General features: G+C 39.8%; 1 protein-coding gene across 1 annotated transcript in view; it reads left to right on the top strand.

Moving 5' to 3' along the window:
• Nucleotides 1-21093, top strand: part of ptprn2 (protein tyrosine phosphatase, receptor type N2) — a 121434-nt gene that overhangs the window by 81110 nt on the left and 19231 nt on the right. Inside the window, exons 12-14 of the mRNA XM_020712453.2 lie at nt 14080-14295; nt 16228-16431; nt 20865-21012. Coding sequence (XP_020568112.1) covers nt 14080-14295; nt 16228-16431; nt 20865-21012 — 568 coding nt within the window. The remainder of the gene's footprint in view (nt 1-14079; nt 14296-16227; nt 16432-20864; nt 21013-21093) is intronic.

Below are 21093 nucleotides of genomic sequence, written 5' to 3'. Positions count from 1 at the left end.
ACTTTGTGTTGTTGTAAGAGGCTGTGGTGCGAAGCAGCGGGAGATGTGAGCTGCAAACTGGCAGCTGAAACGGCCGTGGCTGCAGCCTCATTAAGGATTCACAGGGGTTTCTCTCCACAAGCCGTGCTGCTTGGTTTGGCTCGAGGGCAGACTACTCTTATAAGGCCGCTGGAGCTGTGAGACAAACAGACATGCAAGTAAGGCTGCAGTGCTGGCCAGGAAATGTCAGCTCAGTTCATGCAAAGAAGCTGCTGTGCAGCACAAGGCCCCCTGACACGCACACACACACACAGACACACATATACACACCCCAGCTGATTGGTGTGGCTTCATTAGCATGGGCTGCGGCGCCTCCGATTAGCAGTAATTATAGAAAGAAATCAGGGTGCTTGCTTCCAGTCCAGACACAGCCAGTGCTTGTCAAGTGTGATCGTCATGGAGCAGATCTACTCGCCCTGGCTGCATGCCACCCCTCCACCCGTTCAAATCTGCAGTGGAGGTATGGGTCGGTGTTGTCTGTGCCAAGTTACCCCCCAAAAAAAATCTCCAGGCGCACACGCCTCTCCCTAAGGGCACACGCTGGGCCAGCGTTGTCATGGCGACAGCAGAGGAAAATGTTTAATGAAGACACTGATGAGAATTTATGAGGCCGTGGCGATGTGCATTTACAGGGAGATGACCCTTAGCCCATCACGCTCCGCCTCCTGTCATTCTACATCTAAATCTTCACTTACACAACTTGTAACTGATGAAGGACGCGTATGTCCGGGCAGGTGGCTTCAATATGCTCCGAGTTCTTTGTCACCAAGGTGCAGCTGGAGACATGCTGGGTGCTGGCTGTCCAATCAACTCAATCCAGTGTGATCACAAATGTTTATTGTTTTCATTTCATTTAAACTAGAAGGAGTAATGACCCACTATTGTCCTGAGAGACATCCCTATAGTGATAATTTACTCACAAATTTAATTTGAGGTGCTGCATGCTATAAAAAAGAATCAGATTTAATATTTTTAGACAGGCTAATATGGGGGACATTTGAGCTTAAGAGGCAAAAGTTTGCCATTAGGTGGATATGTCTAGTGACCAAATCTGAGGTTGCTCCCTCAGGATGCCTATTCTTACTTCTTAGTCTTATTGGCTCGTCTGTGCTCTGTCAGGTAGGGAGTCTCCTAAGCTAACAAGCACAAGGTCCAATTCACTGTAGCTGCAGTTGACACCATATTCAACAATAGTGTCGGACAGGACAGATTTGAAACGGCATGAATGCTACACAATTTCTGTCAATGTTTTTTTTTTCCATCAACACTCAACAGATCAGCAAAGCAGTGGAGAACCCACTGCAAGTTTAAAAGTATAAGGCTTCCTTAAATGAAATTCTTCCAGGGACGTAATATTTCAAAATGCTCTTAAGTAAGAAAAAAACTTTTAAGTGAAAAATATTTTGTCCTGGTAAAGAAAAGCTGTGTTTGATTGATAAAATATCACATGTTCTTGTGACATTTTTCTAGTGATGGAGTATAAAGAAAAAAAAGCTCAAAGTTAGCTTTTGGAGTATTTATTTATTCAAATTGTTGTGCATCAGGAGCAGACGACAAAATAAAGTTTGACAAATATTGCATTTGTGACGTAGAAAATACGTTAGGCAGGTCACAAGCTCCCTTTAAGCTTGTAGGCGAGCATGAAAACAGAGAGCTCTCGGTAATAGGGTTGGAAGGGTGGCTGGGTTTCTAATTAGACACGTATCAGCATTAACTATGTCCTAGAAAACAACAGCTTTTTATTTTTATTTTTAATGCCATAACTAAAATTAAAAGACCACTGAGACCACTCCTTGAAAATCACAAGGTCCACCCCCACCCAAAATGTAAAAAAAAGAAACTCTGTAGTCAAACACACAAATCTTTACCTACTAGGATCACAATGTGCTATAAAAGTGTGTACAGTCATTGTAGACATCTAAACCTTGTCCTTCCTTACTTTTGTTAGGAGCATTGTTTCAGATCTCTGAATAAAAATGTGAGATGTGAAATAAGCGATACAATCAGTCCGGTTTAGAAAGAACTGATTTGAAATGCATTCCACTTTACTGTTCTGAAATAAATCATTCTGCAGCAAAGTGAACACCAGATGCTTAAATGTGAGAGATTTAAATGAAACAGATTTCACCTGTCACTCAAACAAGAGGTCTCTTATCAATGGTATCTCCTCTGCAAGCCTTTATTTCAATTTTTTGAAGTCAAAATGGGATGAATGTCCTTTTTCCATTTTATCTGGGATGGTGACATTTTAAAAAGTGGTGGTATTTTTTTTTTTTTAATTCATGCAGAATTTTAAAGCATTTATCTAATGTAACAATAAGACGCACGCTATTCTGTGGATCCCACTAAATAGCTTTCAAATTATAATAATCCATCCATCCATTTTCTGAACCCGCTGAATCCCTTTATTGGGTCACGGGGTTAAAAATTTTAACAACATAATAGAATTTTACTCTTTAAATTAAGCATATTGACTGTGTTTTTTTCCATCATCCATGGAACAGCCATGCAAGTTTTAAAATACTTTTTTTTTTTCCATAAAAATTCACCAAAACTGTGTCACGGTTCAATGAAAATTCAATGCAGTGTGTCCAGCACTTTCAAGTATACGCTGACACGCCCCCTGAACTCATGTCGGCCTCAACACCTCTCTAAACGTCTCTATTTGTCTCTCTAGTGTAAATTTTTAGTATCAGAGTTTCCCAGCACCATTTCCCCAAGTCTCTGGTGGCAGTAGTTTCATATTTTCTATTGCTGCCTTTGACTATCTGTGTTATTCCACAGCAGACCACGTATCCCTGCCTTTCACCATTCATGTGTGACTTGATGTATTGTGTCAGTGTTTCCCCCTGCTTCTCGAAATTAATTGCAGTCTTATCTCTCTCTGAGATTAAACAAAAACGTTTGCTGAAAGCACAATAGTCTAAAAGTAGTGTGTCTGTTCAAAGAAAACAATTAAAACCGTTTGTATTTCCTACTGTTTTTAACTGTTGACAAGATGGAAAAGATGTTTTAGGTTTTTTTTTATTTCACATTATAAAATGAATTACTAATAATTAATTCTTCTGATTTAGTTCTGTTGCAATAAGCTTAGTTTCTAAGAAAATAATTTATCTTAGAATTAACATTCCAAAATTTATAGCAAAAATAAATGCAAGTACTACATACAAAACAAAGTAAAAAAGTTTGTTCTGGTTTAATGTTTTCGCAAACTTGATATTTATAATGGTGTTTTGAGCACCATTTTGCTAAGAGTAAAGTAAACTTTAGAGATCTGTAAAAAAGAAAAATTAATAAGTTTAGGTAACTCACTTAAACTTAGTAATAGATTTTCCCACCTTAGAAAAACTGAAACAAATTCATCCATTTTTGAAGGGGAATATTATATTTTAAATTTAAAGCCACACATTATCTTCAGAGAGAATTCTCAGATTAGAGATAAATTTTGGTGTCTTTAAACAGACATGTCTGTTAAATACTGATATGAACTAAGAGCAGAACTTTTATTTTGGTGGGCCGACTTTTCTCAAACTTTTCAAATTGATTTTTTGATTGATGCACAACATACAAAAATAACGAATAATGTAATATCAACAAGTTAATAGCTGTGTTTATGTTTTAGAAAAGCAAATTAAGGAAATAAACGTTTAGTTTTAATAACAGCAATAAGTCTTTAATTCAATAAATTGGTTTGCTTGTTTTGTATCTGGCTACTTCAGGGATTTCATTGGCAATTCAAGTTCCGATAAATTGCTTTATTATTCAGCAGTTTACTGCAGTCTACTGTCACACAAAACCTACAAACCGTCAGCAACGAATGCCAAAACATCTCCAGACATACACCTTTTATAATAAAAAAGGACACTACAATAGACTTTATTGTTAAGAAGGTGGTATTAAAACATTTGTTGTTGGACTCAAAGTAAAAACCTTAGAGGTGCATACACTGAGGAAGTCATTAGCTGAAAGAGAAACAGCTGTGGAGATTGACAACCTGAACCAGGTGAGATCAACTACAGCACACAGCAGTAAAAAAAAAACAGTAGTGAAACAAGATCATTTACACACAAAAAAATCCAAATTTGAATCTAAATGAAAACTGATGATGATTAAAGGAATTTTTTACAAATGTCATTACAACTAGTTGCATGAACCAACACAATCGCCCATTAAACGCATACCTATAAAGACACACTCCAATGAAAATGGTGCTTATAACATGTTTTTGTAGCATTTTTATTATTATGGAGTGCATATATTAAGCTTAAAATGCATTTATGAGTATTTCTTTATTCAAATCATGATGAATCAGGAGCAGATGAAAAAATTCCATCTGGAAAAACTTCCTGCTGTGGCATAGAAACTGCGGTGGACGTGCCAAAGTCTCTCTGCTCTGCTCAATTCCAATGCATCCACTTGCAGACAAAAAGATCCATTAACGTCTTTGTTTTCTTCATTTGAGCAGGATTCTGGCTTAAAACTGGACAGCTGGACGGCTCCGATATCACTTGCCCTTTTTGTTGCACCACTAATGTTAGGTTGGGGTTGAGAGGGGCTGTAATCTAGCAGGAGAAAGTGTTGACAAAGGGATAATGGGAAATAAGCAGAGGCTTACTTTCACTCCAACAGTCATGCCCACAATTCAGAGGTGTGTTTCTGATAAAACCACTGCTGCTCTGCAGAAACTAGAAAACAACACAGATTTTTTTTTAATGTTGGCAAAAATGACATAACATTTAAAAGACCACTGGTAACACTTTAAAAATAGATCAAAAGATGACCATAGTGGGACTTTGAAAATTGGTCTGACACAAGAATCCCACATTGTAACGCTAAATTTGCTGACATTACTCATTTCTAAATATTCAACGCTTCTTTTCTTAATTTTATGCCTATAGACCTGGTCTCTTTTTCAAGACCTGGTCCTGTTATAAACATAAAGCTGTGACGTCACAGAGTAGTTTCATTTGAAGTGCACATGTGCACGGTTCTCTGCACTTTAAACATAATCTAGGTGACAGGCATTGAGTTCATGTTGATGTTTGCTTTGAACTAGTTGGCATTGCAAAGAAAAAGATCTATTTGAGCAAGTTCATCTGGGGAAACCATACCAGAATGACATGGCTGACACACATCTGTATACACAAATGACACATACATGCTTGAAAGGGTTCCATGAGACCTGGCAACTAAAATGAGTCAATGAAAACCAAAAATGGGCCTTTTCTTTTTTGTACCTCTAAATATATATATTTTTTTATTTAAATTTTTTATTTATTTTTTACCTCCTACATATGCATTCAATTGAAAACAAGACCTTTAAAAAAATCGACTTTGCTGTGTGCCCCTTAATCAAGACTTTACACCAAAGCGAAATATTGTATCTTTCTCTGTACAACATAACTTACTCCTGTCAGGTGACATCAAGCCGTAGAGCCACAAATAATTATACAGAAATCACAGCGTTGCATTGTGAATCCCAAAAGACGTTTTCTCTCTGACCGAACTGCATCTTAACTGCATATGTGCATGTGAGGTTTTTTTTTGTTTTGTTTTGTTTTATTATAAATATTATAAACTGAACATATAAATCAATCACTTACAGAAGTGAAATCCCAGACGAAGCGCAACATTTATGCTCCTTACTTACTCCTTGTGAATCATTTCAATAACAACACAAACAGCTGGAGGATCTGGGGGAGAAAATAACAGGGCACCCAAATGTATTTTGTTTTGTGTGAATTTCGCTCCTCACAACAGTTCGAAGCTGATCCTCCAACGCCTTCCTAAATTGAGCCGCAGCAACCGCCTGGCTCACGTATTATTATGAATAATTTATTGCTCCCCATTTCAAAGAGCCAAGCAAAAACCCAACTATTTTTGGTGTATCTTACATTGCTTAAGTCACAGGTGCAAAGCGCAGCTGTTGGTTCATTGCGAAGAACTGCAAACAACATTAGCCTCTCGCTGATCTAATTATCGTGGGGTTCGTATATACTTTGTTTGCTCCACCGGGATGGTGGGTCCGTGTCGCCAGCCTTTTTTTCTACTGTTTGCTGAAACTCGCATAAAACAGTGTGGATCACCAGGTGAAAGCGCAAATGGGAACTCTCTGGTAAATGCAGTATGGCAGGAAAAGTAGCTATTGTTTAAACCCTGTGCTAATTTGAAACTCAAACAAAAGTTTACATTTTTCCACTTTTTTTGCAAGACTGTTTATATGCATAGTTATAGATTAAAACAAGGGTAAAACTCAGAGGATTTGAGATATATATTTATTTTTTAAATGCCAGATTAACCAAGAGGACGGACAAGTGAGGCCCCTGGACACCACAAACAAACTTCATAATGCGTTCAGTCACTGCAGCAGCAGTCGCACCCTTTTCTTTATTAGACACTCAGAGCATCGCGTCTGCCACTGTAAGCAGAATATTTTATCCATTGACTGCATATGAGAACTGTACTGAGTGAATGTGACGCCACCCATAAAAAAGGCTTACCTCGGCTCCAATTAAAGGAAGTCAATTCAGTCACCATTTTTTTTTTGCAACCTGCCGCCATGTTGTAAGCAATGATTGGTCCCATTCGGTCTGAGTCAATGTTCCTATGACACCTACTCTTGTCAATCAGGAGCAACCTTGTTGGAAGTCCAAACCCCGACCCTTTTAAAGCATGCACAGGAGAATCTCTCAATCAAATGTTTCAAACGTTCAACATGAGACCACATGTTTTTATTAAGGGATCTGAATGGGTCGTTTATAGCCTGAATGACTTGCACTGCACAAAAACTACCATGAAAAAAAAAATAGAAACCGCAAGAGCGAGTTAAATAAGGTAGCGCAGTAAGAATTGTTATTCTGACAGACAGAATGAATGAGTAATAGCTGTTTATTTCTCTACAGAAGACGATGGGATTTTGACTTCTTGTTTGGAATGCCAGGGGGAGGGGCCACCAAGTCAAGTTCTTATATACAGTTGATAGTTTTAACACACCACTATAGTAAACAGTCATACTTGAAGCCTGGTTTCTTTTTGAGGGTTTTTTGTGGTTGTTTGTAGTTTGTGTATGAATACAGAAAAAGACTTTTGCAGATAATGGTCTAAATAATACATGCGGATTTGTTGCACTGATTCTACAATGAACTCTTCCAGAAATTAGATGAATTCGATTAAATATTTAGTTAAAACATTTAGTCTAAAAAAAAAAGAAATAAAAGTAACACGTTATTTCCAAAATAAATAATACTTCAATGGAGTAAGTAAACGTGCTCTGTTTTCAATTTCCAAAAAGTGTATATTTTGTGATTTAATCAGTCATTTCCTACTTTTCAGGTGATGTTGATTGCAGTTTTAGATAAAGAATTGGTGGGAATCTGTTTTGAGGATGGTTCTCTTTCAGAACATTATTTTAAAGCCCTTGAATTTCCATTGATAAAATTATCTTTTAAGGATAAAGGCTCATTCGCCATCCTCCATGGCAAATAGAATGGCCATGAGAATGCTTGCCCAGGGTACAGAAAGGTTTCCATCCACCCCTGCTCCATTGTTCTGTCACTGGAACTCCTCAAACCTCCAACAGTCAACAGTCATTTTTTGCTCTAAGCCTCAATTTTAGCTCTCTAAAGACTAAATTACATAAAAAGCTACACTTTAAACATGGCAAATACAGTACAAATAAATTAATGTAACTGCCAAAAATGACAAAGTTTTACAGACTTAATGAAATGTGCTTCCACAAAATAAATCAAGAAAATCCTGAATAGAGTGGCTGTTCCCCTCTTTCATCATCCCACCAACCAAGCAGGAGGTCCTGACAGAAATACAAGAAACTTGCACAGCATCTTAGCACCCTAAAATCACATGATGACTAACTTGTCCCACTCTTTGGTGCCAGCATGTAATTTGAACACTTGACTTGGCAAAACTCTCTCATGCCGTGCAGAAGAAAAAAATTTTCATATATATTTCTGTGATACCAGCCAGCAAAGACATCACACGGTGGGTTTTTACATTGTAAACCAAAATAGTCAAAATAGTTTTGACGGTAAAAAATTGCCCTTTTTCTCCTTCTGCAAAAATTGTCATCAAATTAAACTTTATTTATGAAGCCTTTTCATACAACAGCATCCCAAAGTGTTTTATAGATTTAAAGCAAATAAAAATGAAATTATTAAACACTCATAATGATCCCAACCCTTCCGAACCATGATAAAACATAAAATTTATGAATAAATTCTACATATAACCAGAAATGGAAGATAGAAAATTGGCTTGATGCTGATGTAAGGAAATGATCCTGTGAGGAAATAATCTTAAAAATCAATATATATATATATTCTATATTTATTTTATATTTATTTATTTATTTAAGTAAATCAAATAAAGCATTAACAAAATAAATGGAAGAAAACCATTAATTGCCAGTAAAAAGCTTCTTCAGTCCCGCAATAATTCCAAGACTATATTAAAAAAACTGATTTTTTTTGTCATTCTTCACCGTAAAGGTGACTTAAAAAAAGAAAAGAAAACTCCTCCTCACTTCATCAGTGGTTGTCACAGCACTGCCATCCCAGCCAAAGCACTTGATCCTGACATTTTTTCCAACCTCCTGCATCCCTCACTTCACCCAGCAGCAGAGAGATGTGCTGCATGCCTCCTTCCTGCAGGGCTTTAACGCACACGCCACTTTTCTATCTTTCTCTTACTAGAAATCAGAAATGTGTCACGGAGGCGAACTCCTGTGCACGGGGAGGACAGATAAGGCTCGCAGAAGTCACTGCAACTGCTGGAGCATGTGTTGCCCTGAGGAAGTACCAACTGGAGGAACACAAAGGCATGACAGAGACGATTGCACGTGACCATCAGAGGGACTTCAAAGTGACTCCTGGGTGGTTTTCGTGTGAACCGATCGATCACACCAAACATCCCCAGTGTGATAACCATTAGCGCTATAAGGCATTAGTTGTGAAATTGAACTCTGCAGATGACGTGTGAAGCTACATGCATTTATGCAGAGCTTGAATAAGCAGTAGGGCAAAGTCCAGCTTTGCTGCAAACATCCACCAAAAAAAAGTCTATTCTGCCTTTTCTTTGCTGGTCTTCATTATCTGATGCTTCAGTTTTTCTGACTGAATTCTCACAGGTGTGGGACCGGGCAATCTCCAAGGGAAAGAATAAAGCAGACTCTCTTTCTGTTAAAAAAAAAAAAAGCCAGGCAGATATAATCACATGGTTGACTTCATGTCAGGACTGATTTTCTGAGGATTAAGCTCATGGGCTGCTATTTATTTCTCACTTGTAACAAAGCCCACTAACTGGCAGTCACGATAAAAGTCTCCTGCCATGCATTACTTCTGCATCCACCCAGTATTTGCACAGCAACAAGCCCTGAAAAAAAAGAATTTGTTCTTGTGCACAAGCTGAATGAAAATTCCTCAGGATTCTCTTCGGCCTGACAGGATAGGTGTGCTCTCTGGCAGCCAGACACAGAACAGAACCAGCATCCTGAATCATTTTTTCTCATATTTCAGGACACGAGTGTGCAAAACGGCTCGACATGACAAATGCCACTCTTGGTGCAATCCAACTAAGATTCATCTGTGTTCGGTTCTATTTCATGGTGGTGTTTCAGAACATGGTATAGAATTTTTGGTTGGTCGGTGGGCCGCCCTGTCAGCTCTGCTTTTCAGAGAGCAGGGTGGTGTCCACGGACCCAGGCTGGACAGCAAACTCGTTTTTTGTTCTCCCCTTCACATCGCCAACTCCAGCTGTCACACCAAGGGACAAAAGGCAGGGGGAGAAGAGGGGGGTGCTCGCTGAATGGAAAAAATAAACTGGAGAGCTCCCGTCACACAACCCCCCCCCCTCCCTAAGCCTCGTCATCTGCATTTGACAGGACCCCTGTTCTCCTCTCTTCACCGCCCCTTTTCTTTTGCTTTCTCCTTTTCTATCCCTGTGCTCCTCATAATCCCCCTTTCTCGCTCTTTCCCTGCTAAGTGCAGCTGTTGCTCTCCATTGGATCTGGGTTTTTTTCAGACTGATTGCTAATTAGGATTACATTTTAGAGAGTTTTATCTTGAAAACTTGTAAAACTTGCAATTTTCCACCCCCTCTTTTCGTTATCTAGCAGATCTGAGAGGGGAGCAGAGAAAAGACTTACCCAATTACACATAATTTACATTATAAGCTAAACTTTTTTTTTCTGCTAATCTTCAATGTGTTCAATGTTTTCCAGTACTGTACTGTGTAGCCTCTCATTGTGGCGCTCATTTCTGCTTTGAATGCGCCTCCTTTGAAGAATAGGTTGCCCCATCTCCCTCATTCTGCCCACAGAAGTGAATCACTGGGAGTGGGAGCTCATGGGGGAGAAGGAGAGCCTGAGAAAACCACAATTCACACACCAAATACAGAGACCCCTAGTAGCTCAACAAATGAGTGACTAGCCCTATGTCCATTTATATTGCCACTCGGCCGCAAGCCTATTAGCCAGGCATTGCTCCTTGAACATTCACTGTCGACAACATGTGGAGGCATCGCTATAGCAACCAGTGGATATGACATGTGCAATGGACGGGGACTTCTGAGCTGCTGAATATAAGGAGGGGCTCAGCCTTAACTAAATGATCGGGGGAGGAAAAAAAAAGCCAACCCCACCACCTCCCCTTCTCTTTTCATTGGCACAGAGGAGCTGAAAGGACTCAGTAGTGGGGCTTCTGCACATTCTTCCAAGGCTCGGAAAATCAGGCGGGCATATCCCACATTCTTCTCCTTTTTTCTTATTCTCTCCGACTCCGACCCTTTTTTTTTCCATCTACAAACTGAAGCGGCGCTCTTTTGTTAGCGCGGAGGGACGCATGGGACCCTCCAAAGGAGAACTTTTCGGTGAGGCGAGTGTGAGTGGGCGGCCGGGACGCAAACGCCTGTCGGAGCTGCGGCGAGCGCCAGTGCGCATCCGCGCTCATCCACACTCATCCACGCTCATCCACGCTCTCTGGAATAGCTCCTCGCGAAATGGATTTAGGTAATTATCTTCTGCTTTAAAATATATGACTTTTGCGGATCGATGTTAATGGAAAAAAATGGTGGTTGGCTGATTATTTATCCTCGTGGTTGCGCTTTATTCCGTTCTCTCCATGCGCGATGCGTTACTGGAGATAATTTTTTCAAAAGCTTGGGGGGCATCTAAATCAAACGAACATGTGAGCCTAACCTGAGAGGGTCGGATGCTTTGCTGTGAGCACATCTGGAGACAAAGTTTGCGCAGGTTCATACTGCGTGGCGCGGGAAGCATCTGACTCCAATGTCCAAATAAGAAAGTTGGATTTTCATTCAGTGCCGTGGGAAAATAAATAAATAAAAACACATAAAAAGGGGAGGGGGGGCTCATATTTTTACCTTTTTTATTTATTTATGCTTAATAATCTCTTATAAATGGAAACAATATTAATATAATTATATTTATGTTTTAAAATGATGAATATGAAGTATTTTTTTTATTTTGTTTGCAAATAGATTAAATCATTCCAACCATTCAATTTTTACATTAAACTTTATTGTTCAAAAAAAAAAATTTTTTTGCTTGAGTAAATCTATATGGTCCTACTCAGCACATAAAACCTTAGAATTGGTGCTAACATGTTTACTTAACAAAACCTCAACTGTAAAAGTGTACTAAAATTTAAAGTCACAGTAGTAACTTTAAACTGATTTATGGTTTTTCAGTTGTGTGAGGTTAAAGCTTTTCTTAAAGGTTATTGTGATGTGTATGAATGGACATCCATTTGCGGGACTGCACCTCTTTTACTGACCCTGCCTCTCATAATTTGAATAATCCAGAGCACCGACATCCATCTGGCCCGTCTCCCCTCAGATTGGATTATTCACCAAACAAGGGGGATGAATAGAGAGAACCAGAGATAGAAAATCTATAAAACATAGAGTAGCAGCACATTACATATGATGTAATATTTTAAATTAATGTTACTCCTTTTTATAAAAAAAAAGAGTCAAATATTTTCTCCATATGCTCTATTGCTCCACATGCAATAACTTACTAAGCAAATTTAAAGATAAAATGAACATATTTAAACTAAAAGTTACAGAGAAAAATATTTAATTTTAATAATTTAAACATTTAGTATTAGTTCAATTATTTTCTATTATTATGGTTAAATAAAATAAGTTTCCTTAAAAAAACAAAAACAGAAACCATTGGCTTTGAAGCCTTGAATCATCTTTCTTCATTTCTTTTCCTCTGAAGTCCCTCCTGTTTCTTTCAATGTGATTACTGCCTTCAAACGCTCTTTTATGCTAGCAGTGAATTCCAAGCCTGTTTGTTCCCCCAGTGGAACAGCTTTTTTATCCATTTTAAGGTGAAAATCTTTCAATAGCTGCCTCAGATAAAAGGCCATGTCTCTGATGAACTTGATTACATCCTTTTTGTGTGAGAGCCTTGGTGTGTTTTGGGCTCTCGTGCTAGATTTGTGTCTGTGGAGCTTTTTTTATTTTTTTCAAAAAGTATTTGAAAATAGATTTTAACTTTTGGAATTGTTATTTCATTGTCTGGTTTTGTCCAAATCTGCCTTAAAATGCCCCGTAAATGAAAACAGAGGCGATTGTAGTGTTACTCTGTCTGACAGACAGAGACAGACACGTCTCTGGTTGAAGAGCTTTCCCCTGTGCATCAGGCCTCTTCAGACCTCTCACATGCATTCTAACCTCTTATTGCTTGATTGGAGCTTCATGCTGGAGGCACTGCACTCGCAATCACCAGCAGCTATCTTCTGGCCCGACTCAGTAGTGGAACAAACCAACACGAAGGCCTTAGCGGTCAAAAGCCACAAGGTCATTGCTTTTGGTGTGACGTGAGGAGTCGTGCGAAAACACCACAAAATGCTGCCGCTCTTTATTTGGCTCCTTAGGCTGACTGTTGGAGCTTTTTATTTGTTTATTTTTTTTCCAAGGGTGTAGGTTTGATTCCCCACGCCCATCCATCATTCAATATTGCATGCAGACAATTAGGAGCCTGCTGATGAATGTGTGCATGGTTATTGATACTGCCCTTTTGCAGATGTATAGCTATTAGAGCGCGTGCTTCTGGTAAAATTAGATCAGAATCTGAGAAGAACTGGCTTGCACCACAAACCCAATGTTTTCATGTCAATCCCAGAGACAGTAAGGATGATTTATGTGAAGAAAATAATTCAGGGCAAATTGCATCTCTCTGCTTTTGCAACCATTTGACAGGATGCGAGTGGATTTGGAAAAATAAAATTACAATCGTGGCAGCAATTTGGGGATTTGTGAGAAATCCATCTCAATTCTGATTGTTACTGTTTTAAAATATTCAACATCAATGGAGCAGAGATAATTTGTCCCCAAAGTAAACTTTTTTTTCTCTTATCAATCAACAATTTTACCTTTCCTAAAATAAACGTGGCTCTGATAAATTAATGCACCCAAACTGTTTTCATGAAAGGAGTTTTATAACTGCTTGGTGATCCGCTCTGGCCTGTTTGTGTCCCCCAGCCCCTGGTAGCCATTAGCTGTGCAGCTTTAGGACAGGGTCTAATCCAGCCAAACTCTGGACCAGAGGAGCTAATTAAGCACAAGCTTTTAGTATCCCAGACTCCTGCAGCTTCACAGTGCCAGCCTGCTTCATGGCAGCAGTAAATGGGGTCGTAAATATCTGTAGTGGTGGTACGTAAATGGAAGGAAGCAGATGACAGATGCTAGAAATAAGGTTGAGAGAGACTAAACGCATGTTTTAAGGCAAGTGTTAGAGGTGTTTATTAAGTGGGGCAGTTCACATAGCCCTGTGGGTCGATGTAAGGAGGTGTAGGTAAGAGAAGAAGCTTTTGCCCCCCCCATTGCATTCCATTTTTGTCAACACAAGCCTCTCAGGTGAAAAATGAGGTGCTGCAGGCTTGATGTGGCGCCTGCTGTAAATCAAAAATGATGGTGTCAATCTAAGAGGCGACAGAGTAGCATCCTTTACAGCTCTGACAGTGTGTTTTCTCTCTACTTGTGTTCATTCTCCAGAGAGGCAGCCTGACCCAGATCCCCGTGGTGAAGGAGACCAGGGTGGAGTCTGGCCAGTTCCTGCTGCTCTCCATCCTCTGTGTGTTCTTCATCCTGGTGGCGGTGGCAGTGTCCGCCACCTTCTTCTGCGTGCGCCAGCGCTCACACCTCCACATGAAGGAGAAGCTGGCCAGCCTGGGGACTGACACCAGCACTGACGCCACTGCAACCTATCAGGTTAGACCAACCCCCTCACCAGGAGCCAATCAGAGGCCAGGACACAGAGCCTGTGCTCTGCTATTGGAGAAGCTCCTCTTGTGATCATTCAGTTGGCAGATGAGTGTCTGAGCAATTTTTTTCTCCTCTGTGCTTTAGATGGATTTTATTTGCAGTGACCATAAAGTTTAAAGAATGAATTGAGTTAATTTTAATCCTTTAATTTGATTACATGTTGTTGTTTTATCGTTCATTTCCTGCTTAGATTTCAATCTTTTCAAAGTGTGATTTTTGCATCTGCATGTGAGGCGGGGAAGGAGTCAGCACCATGACCTATTCCCTCAGTTCCTCCTGGGCAGGGGGTAGCTGGGGCTTATTGATTTTCCAGGGTTGGGGCTCAGCTGTGCCCAGCATGGCATTCTCAACACATTTATCTGCGTGTCGCCTTAACATTTTCAATATTTAATCAGGTTTTCACAGGGCTGATGCAAAAGCCAAAGGGGTCATAGTTATGGGCCGCATATTGTAAAAAAAAAAAAAAGAACAAAAGTTGTCCAAAAAATGAAATGCTCAATTTTTTTCCTTATAGTTTGCTTTGTTCTGCACCTACACATCAAAACGTCAAACCTTTAGCTTGATGTTTTCCAGACAGAGTTCCTGAGACATAGAAAAATGGATGTACAGATTGTATAGACTGTCCAGCTTGTTTTTACTGTTTTAAAACAGCTTTAAAAAAAAAGGTGGGGGGGCAATAGGGAGCTAGTAATCCTACGACCTGTTCCCCCCTACAGGCTCCTCTTCATTTCTACTCTGGCTCTAACTGCATCCCTCTGCCTTCTTCGGGGACAATTTCTCGGCCCTGGCAGGCAGCGGCGCTTTGCAGAGATGCTGAGAAGTGGGATGAATTATGAGGTGGACCTGGATGGTGCCCTGAGGCCAAGGCCCTGGGCACCGCTTCATGGCTCTAATCATTAAAGTCTGATGGTGAAAAAAAGCTGATCCAAGACTAGGGCTTAGAAGAGGAGGGAGGACTGTGCTCTAGAGGGAAATATCACTATGATTCATCATGAGATAGTGTGTGCTTTCACAAGACATTTTCTCTGGGCTGCCCTGTCCTCGCTCAGATTAATTGAGTATGGAAATGAATTCAGTGAAGAAGACAGCTTTGCCTCCCAAAATTAAACATGGTGAGGTTAAAAGATTGGAGGTTTAACACACAAATAAGGAGGAGACCGCAGCCTACTGTGCAGAAAAAAATTCTCTGAAGAAAAAAAAAAGGTGTAGTAAGGACCCTTTTTTCCTCGTTTTCTGGCACGTTCTGCAGATGATCACTGTGGGAGAGAAACTGAGTCATAAGCAGTGATTTCATCTAAGTAAAGGGTGTTTGAGCATGATATCCAAGGGGCTTGATCAAACCAAAGAATTAACATTCTTGATGAAGCATTTTTATCTCTTTGGCTTCTCTGCGGATTCAGTCTTTTTGACTGATTGCTCCGTTATACTGTCATGTGTCTACTTTTGCTAAAAAAATAATAAAGCTCCTCTTTTAATAAATAATAGCAAGTAACAGGGTCTGACTTTAAAAAACAGGCTGATTTTTGTGATATATATTTCTTCCATAAATAAATCCCTGGAAAGAGTCATTGAGTAGGAGGAAAGTGTAGCTTTTTTTTTTTCCCAAAGTCATCTTTGCTTTCTTAACCATGTATTTTTGACATAATTAATATAATCTCCATAATCCAAGAGGATAAGCCACTAATCTACAGTGAAAAAGACAGGATTTTACAATAAGAACTCAACTCTTTACAGCTGAGGCTCAGCACTTAAAATACATCGACTATTGTTGTGAGCATGAGAAAAAGATAAACACATGACAGTTTGCAAGGAATGTGAGGAAAAGCAGCATTCAGGATTATCCGGTCCTTCACCGTCTCCATGCTCTGTCATACCCAGGAGCTGTGTCGCCAGCGCATGGCAATCAGAACCTCTGAGCGAGTTGAGCGACCGGAGACCCTGCGGCACTCCCGCCTCAACAGCGTCTCGTCTCAGTTCAGCGATGGCCCCGCAGCCAGCCCGTCAACTCGCAGCAGCACCTCATCGTGGTGTGAGGAGCCAGTCCCATCCAACATGGACATCTCCACTGGTCACATGATCCTGGTAAGGACTCCAAAAAAACATACAGGCAGTGATTCAGTGGTAAGAAATGGGCAATAAAAAGTCTATTAAAAAAGCCTGTAGGCATGATTATATCCAAGTGTAGGTCCATGCAGTGACAATGGCATTGATAATGTCATTTATGAGGTTCACATAGCAATGTTTCAGATCTGCAAAACTGAATTTAGCAGTTTTGAATTGAAACAAAAACAAGAGTTCTGGTTAAATACAAAGTCCTGCTAAAGGGGATGTACTTTAAAAAATAACAGTAAGATAAGTGGGATTGAGCTGCTACTAGTAGTTAAAAGAGATTTAAAAAATGTTTAGAAAATCTAGATTTCCATACTCAGGTACATCCACAAGAACCTTTTTTTTAAATTAAATAATAGATTTATATATTTGACATGTTAGTAACTTAAAATTACAATATATTCCGTTTTGAATTTGCCTCATGTTTCTTTATTTATCTGTTTGGCTGTGTCTCTTTTTTTCTGCTCACTCGTACCTTGTGTTTTCAAAAGCCTCTTATCTTTGTTTGTTTCTTTCATCACTCTTCCTGCTGTTTTTCTCTTCCTGTCTTATCTTGACTCAGCTGCCTTCATTTTTTTCCTCCCTTTACTTTTTTTCCCCTTCTACTTTGTCATTTTCTTTCCTTATCACTCCTTCCCTCTGTTTCCTCTCTGACACTTTTGTCTCTCACCCATTTAGCTAAATAATCCAGACATTGTTTTTGGGTTTTTTTGCGTGATGAGAGCAGCACCAAAGTGAAATATCATTAGCCGGATAAATGTAATCTGAGCATTTTTGAGATGCTGCTCTTTTTTCTGTCCATGTGTGTGTTTTTAATGAAAAATATTTAGGTTGCCAGCATTCCCACAAACACACAATGGATTGTTTTAATTTTGCACAACTTTCATTTGAAACAAGCTTGATAAAAGGAATGGATAGATGCCTCGCGGTGTTTCCATTAATGGAGAGAGCATTCATCACACCGCATGTCTGGCTTTTATACTGGGAGTCTATAATGAATGAGAGAGAATCTGAGTAATGCCTTGCATTGGTGGTAATAGATGGGTTTTGTTGCACTCGTCAAGGCTTGTTTGTGAAGCTCCTTTTGAAAACATTGACAATAGAAAAGCATTTAGCCGCACAAATAACAAAAGAGCCACGGTGAATCATTTCTAGGGGCCGTTGTTATTATTAGCCCTTGTTTCTTTGCAGCTACAATGCAGGAATTAGAATGTAGAAAGGTAAAACGCACCAGGACTTCACTTCTGATTCAAGGCATGATTGACACAAAAATGTCCTATAGGGGCTCTTCTTTAAGATTCTACAACCATCCCACGTGAAACCATGTGTGAGATTGCCTTGTTATCACTGATATCAGGCCTATATTTCCCTCCATCTCAGCTCCTCTCTTCCACTCATATTCTCTTTCTGGCTCTTTTGAGCTCACACGCTATAAAGAGGATGATGAATACCCAGTTTTCCAAAAGGACCGTTGCTGGGGGTCCTGTTTTTCTGAGGCCAAATCACCTTACACACATTTTTTCACACACACACACACACACACGCAGAGAGATTTCGGTGGTGTCAGGATAAATGAACTCAGATGCTGTGTCCTGCTGTGCAGGCCGTTTTAAGACTGAAGAAGTCTTGCATAATGACTTCTAACTTCAGAACTGAAACTGAATGCCTCTGTGCTGAGTCATCTGTTGTGACTTTGTTCCCCCTGCTTTCTTTATCCTTTTTATATCTTTGGCAAAACCTCTGATGTTTTGCTAAGTTTTTATTCTTTTTTTATGTTGCACTGGGATGCTCTAACTAGCCCTTTTATCTGCATTGAGAGGTTAAATGATCAGCTGCGGCATGGGAGCAGCATGTGGCTGCAACAGTGCATTTCAGAACCATGGACAGCACACTCATTAAGTAGAGAAAAAGGGAGAAAACATTAAATCAGTGGCTGAAGTACTTTTTAAGAAAAAAATTATATCCCATAAGTAGCTCGAGGCTCCTGATCATTAAGAGTTTTTAATCTTTTTTATGATTTATTTGCTCAGTAGTAAAATGGATGTTCTCGCCTCAATATTTTTTTCTCTGTAGTTTTAAATTGGTTGTTCTATTAAAAGTAGCTTTTATTTAGCTATTATTTGTCACAAAAAAAGACATTTTACATTATAATTCCTTTTCCAGACTCACGGCTGCTTATTGTAGCATAAAGCACTCCGCAAAAACTGCCACCAGCGTTAGAATTTTACAGCCGAGTCGGACGTGTTACCTGTTGTGTCTGGTTCTTCTGCTTGTGCCTTCATCCTGATTTCATCCTGCGCCCTTTTGCTGCTGCCGAGACTGCTTATGAAGGATTAGACATTGTTTCCCTGACAGTCAGGCCTCCCATCCCAGCCCTGTGATTGGCAGACATAATCCTCCCCATTCACCAAGCCTTCGTTACTCTGTCTCTGGAATACACCATGGTCCGCTGCCTTCCCCCTTGGAAACGGGAGGGCTTGATAAGGGCCTGCTGGCTGCATTGCATTAAGCTATGAAAAATATGAATTTGGAATGCAATCGATTCAGGGCATCGCTTGAATAGAACGGGATGCAATTCAGAGTGGATATATCGAGTACATGGAGATGTAATATTGGTGGAGGAGGTGGGATGCTGTCAGGCTGGCATGCAGAGAGTACTTGTGCAGGGTGACAAGAGCATGGTGCTGACAGGCTCTGTCAAGTGGCCATAATGGCATTCTGTCATTTTCCTGGGAAGACAGCACTGTGTGTTCCTGTAGACAACACACAACTTGAGTTCGGAAAAACACATGCATACCCACTATTAGGACTGACATTACCTTTTTTTTCTAAACATTTGCATATGTCCCGTGCATTACATTAATGTCCCAAATATAGATACTAAAGACCCACTCACGATCATCTTATGATCTATTTTTAAAGCGTTCCCAGTGGTCTTTCAATTATGAGTATGCTGTTTATAGCCAAAAAAAGTTTTCTAGGACATAGTTTCTGCAGAGCGGCAGAGGTTCATTAGAAATTCACCTCTTAGATTTGGGCCGGACCATTGGTGTGGAGCAACCCTGCCCCCATCCCCTCTCCACTGCTTTTTTCCTACGCCACAAAAAAGATCTTTTTTTTTTTCTCAAACTGAATTTTTTCATCTGCTCCTGATTCACAACGATTTGAATAAAGAATTACTCAGAAATGACATTTTGAGTTTATTTTTCCCAATAAATGTCCTCCAATAATAGAAAAATGGCACAAGAACATAAAAAAAACAGGATTTTGTGTGGGTCTGAAATCAATAGTATCCGAATTTCCCTCAAGTGGTTCTTTGCTCTTACTTTCACTTTTAAACCTGAAATAAACCTCTATGTCGACTTTTAACAATAAACAATTATTCCATTGTATGTAGTGTTTTTAATATTTCATAAGCCTCTCTGTGCCCTTTGCATTCATGCAAGGAAATTCTGGATTCCTGATCCATCAGAGGTTAATTGCCCATTATCTGTTGGACAAGCTTCATTGTGATTATCATCTTGGTTGTAATTGTATGTGTTCTGTAAAGACTTTAGAGAGCTCTGAATGTAAGAATGGAGCATCACCTCTCTGCTCTGCCTACCTGTATACTTCCTTTAATATGGGATGAAAACGCAGCACATCCGGGTATCGTTGTCATTATATTAGCCAGCTGATCCCTGACATCAGTTTATGAGTCTGTAATCTTCTGTTTCGCACAATAGTGGACTGAACCATTAAATCCCATCGGGAGGGAAGCCATGATACAGGAGAGGAAAGGAAACAACTAAAGGGGTCTCGTCTTGGCAGCTCCAGACTCTAAGCTCCCTCCGACTTTAACTGCTTGAGGAGAAGGCCGTTACTCCTCCCCTTTTCTTCTTCCATCTTTGTCTCTCTGGCGAATTCAATTTTGTCTTCTCCAAACGTCGGCTTAAATGCAGACAATCTTATCAGGGCCTGTGCAAGCAGTGAGGGACGGGATTGAAGCACCCTGAAGTATTTCCAATGCAGACAAGTCTTCCAGGAGTCTTAACTGTGTGGTTTTTTTTTTTCTTCCTTTCTGTCTGACTCACAAATGCACCAACATTAGAACACCTTCCCACCTCAATCCTCTGCAGCCTCACCCAGTCATTCTGCTTCACTGGAGCTCGAGTTAATAATGCACTGTGACAGCTGATCATAGCTATAAACAAGAGGAGTTTTTGTCTTCTCATTTCAAGTGTTTTAAGATGCAATTAAAAATAATAAAACCTATTACTTGAAAATATAGCAAAGATTAAAAAAAAATTGTTTTCTCGGATAAAATGTGTCCAGTTTTTTTCTTATTTTTACATCTATATTTTCGGATAAAACTGTTTGGCGTTCAAAGTAGTGGCTGAGGTTATGTGTGGTTTTTTTTGTTCTAGTCGTACATGGAGGACCACTTAAAGAACAAGAACCGTCTGGAGCGTGAGTGGGAGGCGCTATGCTCCTACCAAGCAGAGCCCAGCGCCTGCAGCGTGGGTCAAGGCGAGCAGAACTCCAAGAGGAACCGCTCTGATGGCGTGGTTGCATGTGAGTCCATTAGGAAGCCTGTGCTTTTTTTTTTTTATATTCCTACGGGAACGTTCCCACCATTTTATGAAACTCATCCGA

This window comes from Oryzias latipes, chromosome 20, assembly GCF_002234675.1.
Source record: "Oryzias latipes chromosome 20, ASM223467v1".
NCBI lineage: Eukaryota > Metazoa > Chordata > Actinopteri > Beloniformes > Adrianichthyidae > Oryzias > Oryzias latipes.
Note: the sequence above shows the minus strand (reverse complement) of the source record. Positions and strands in the feature narration are given on the sequence as shown.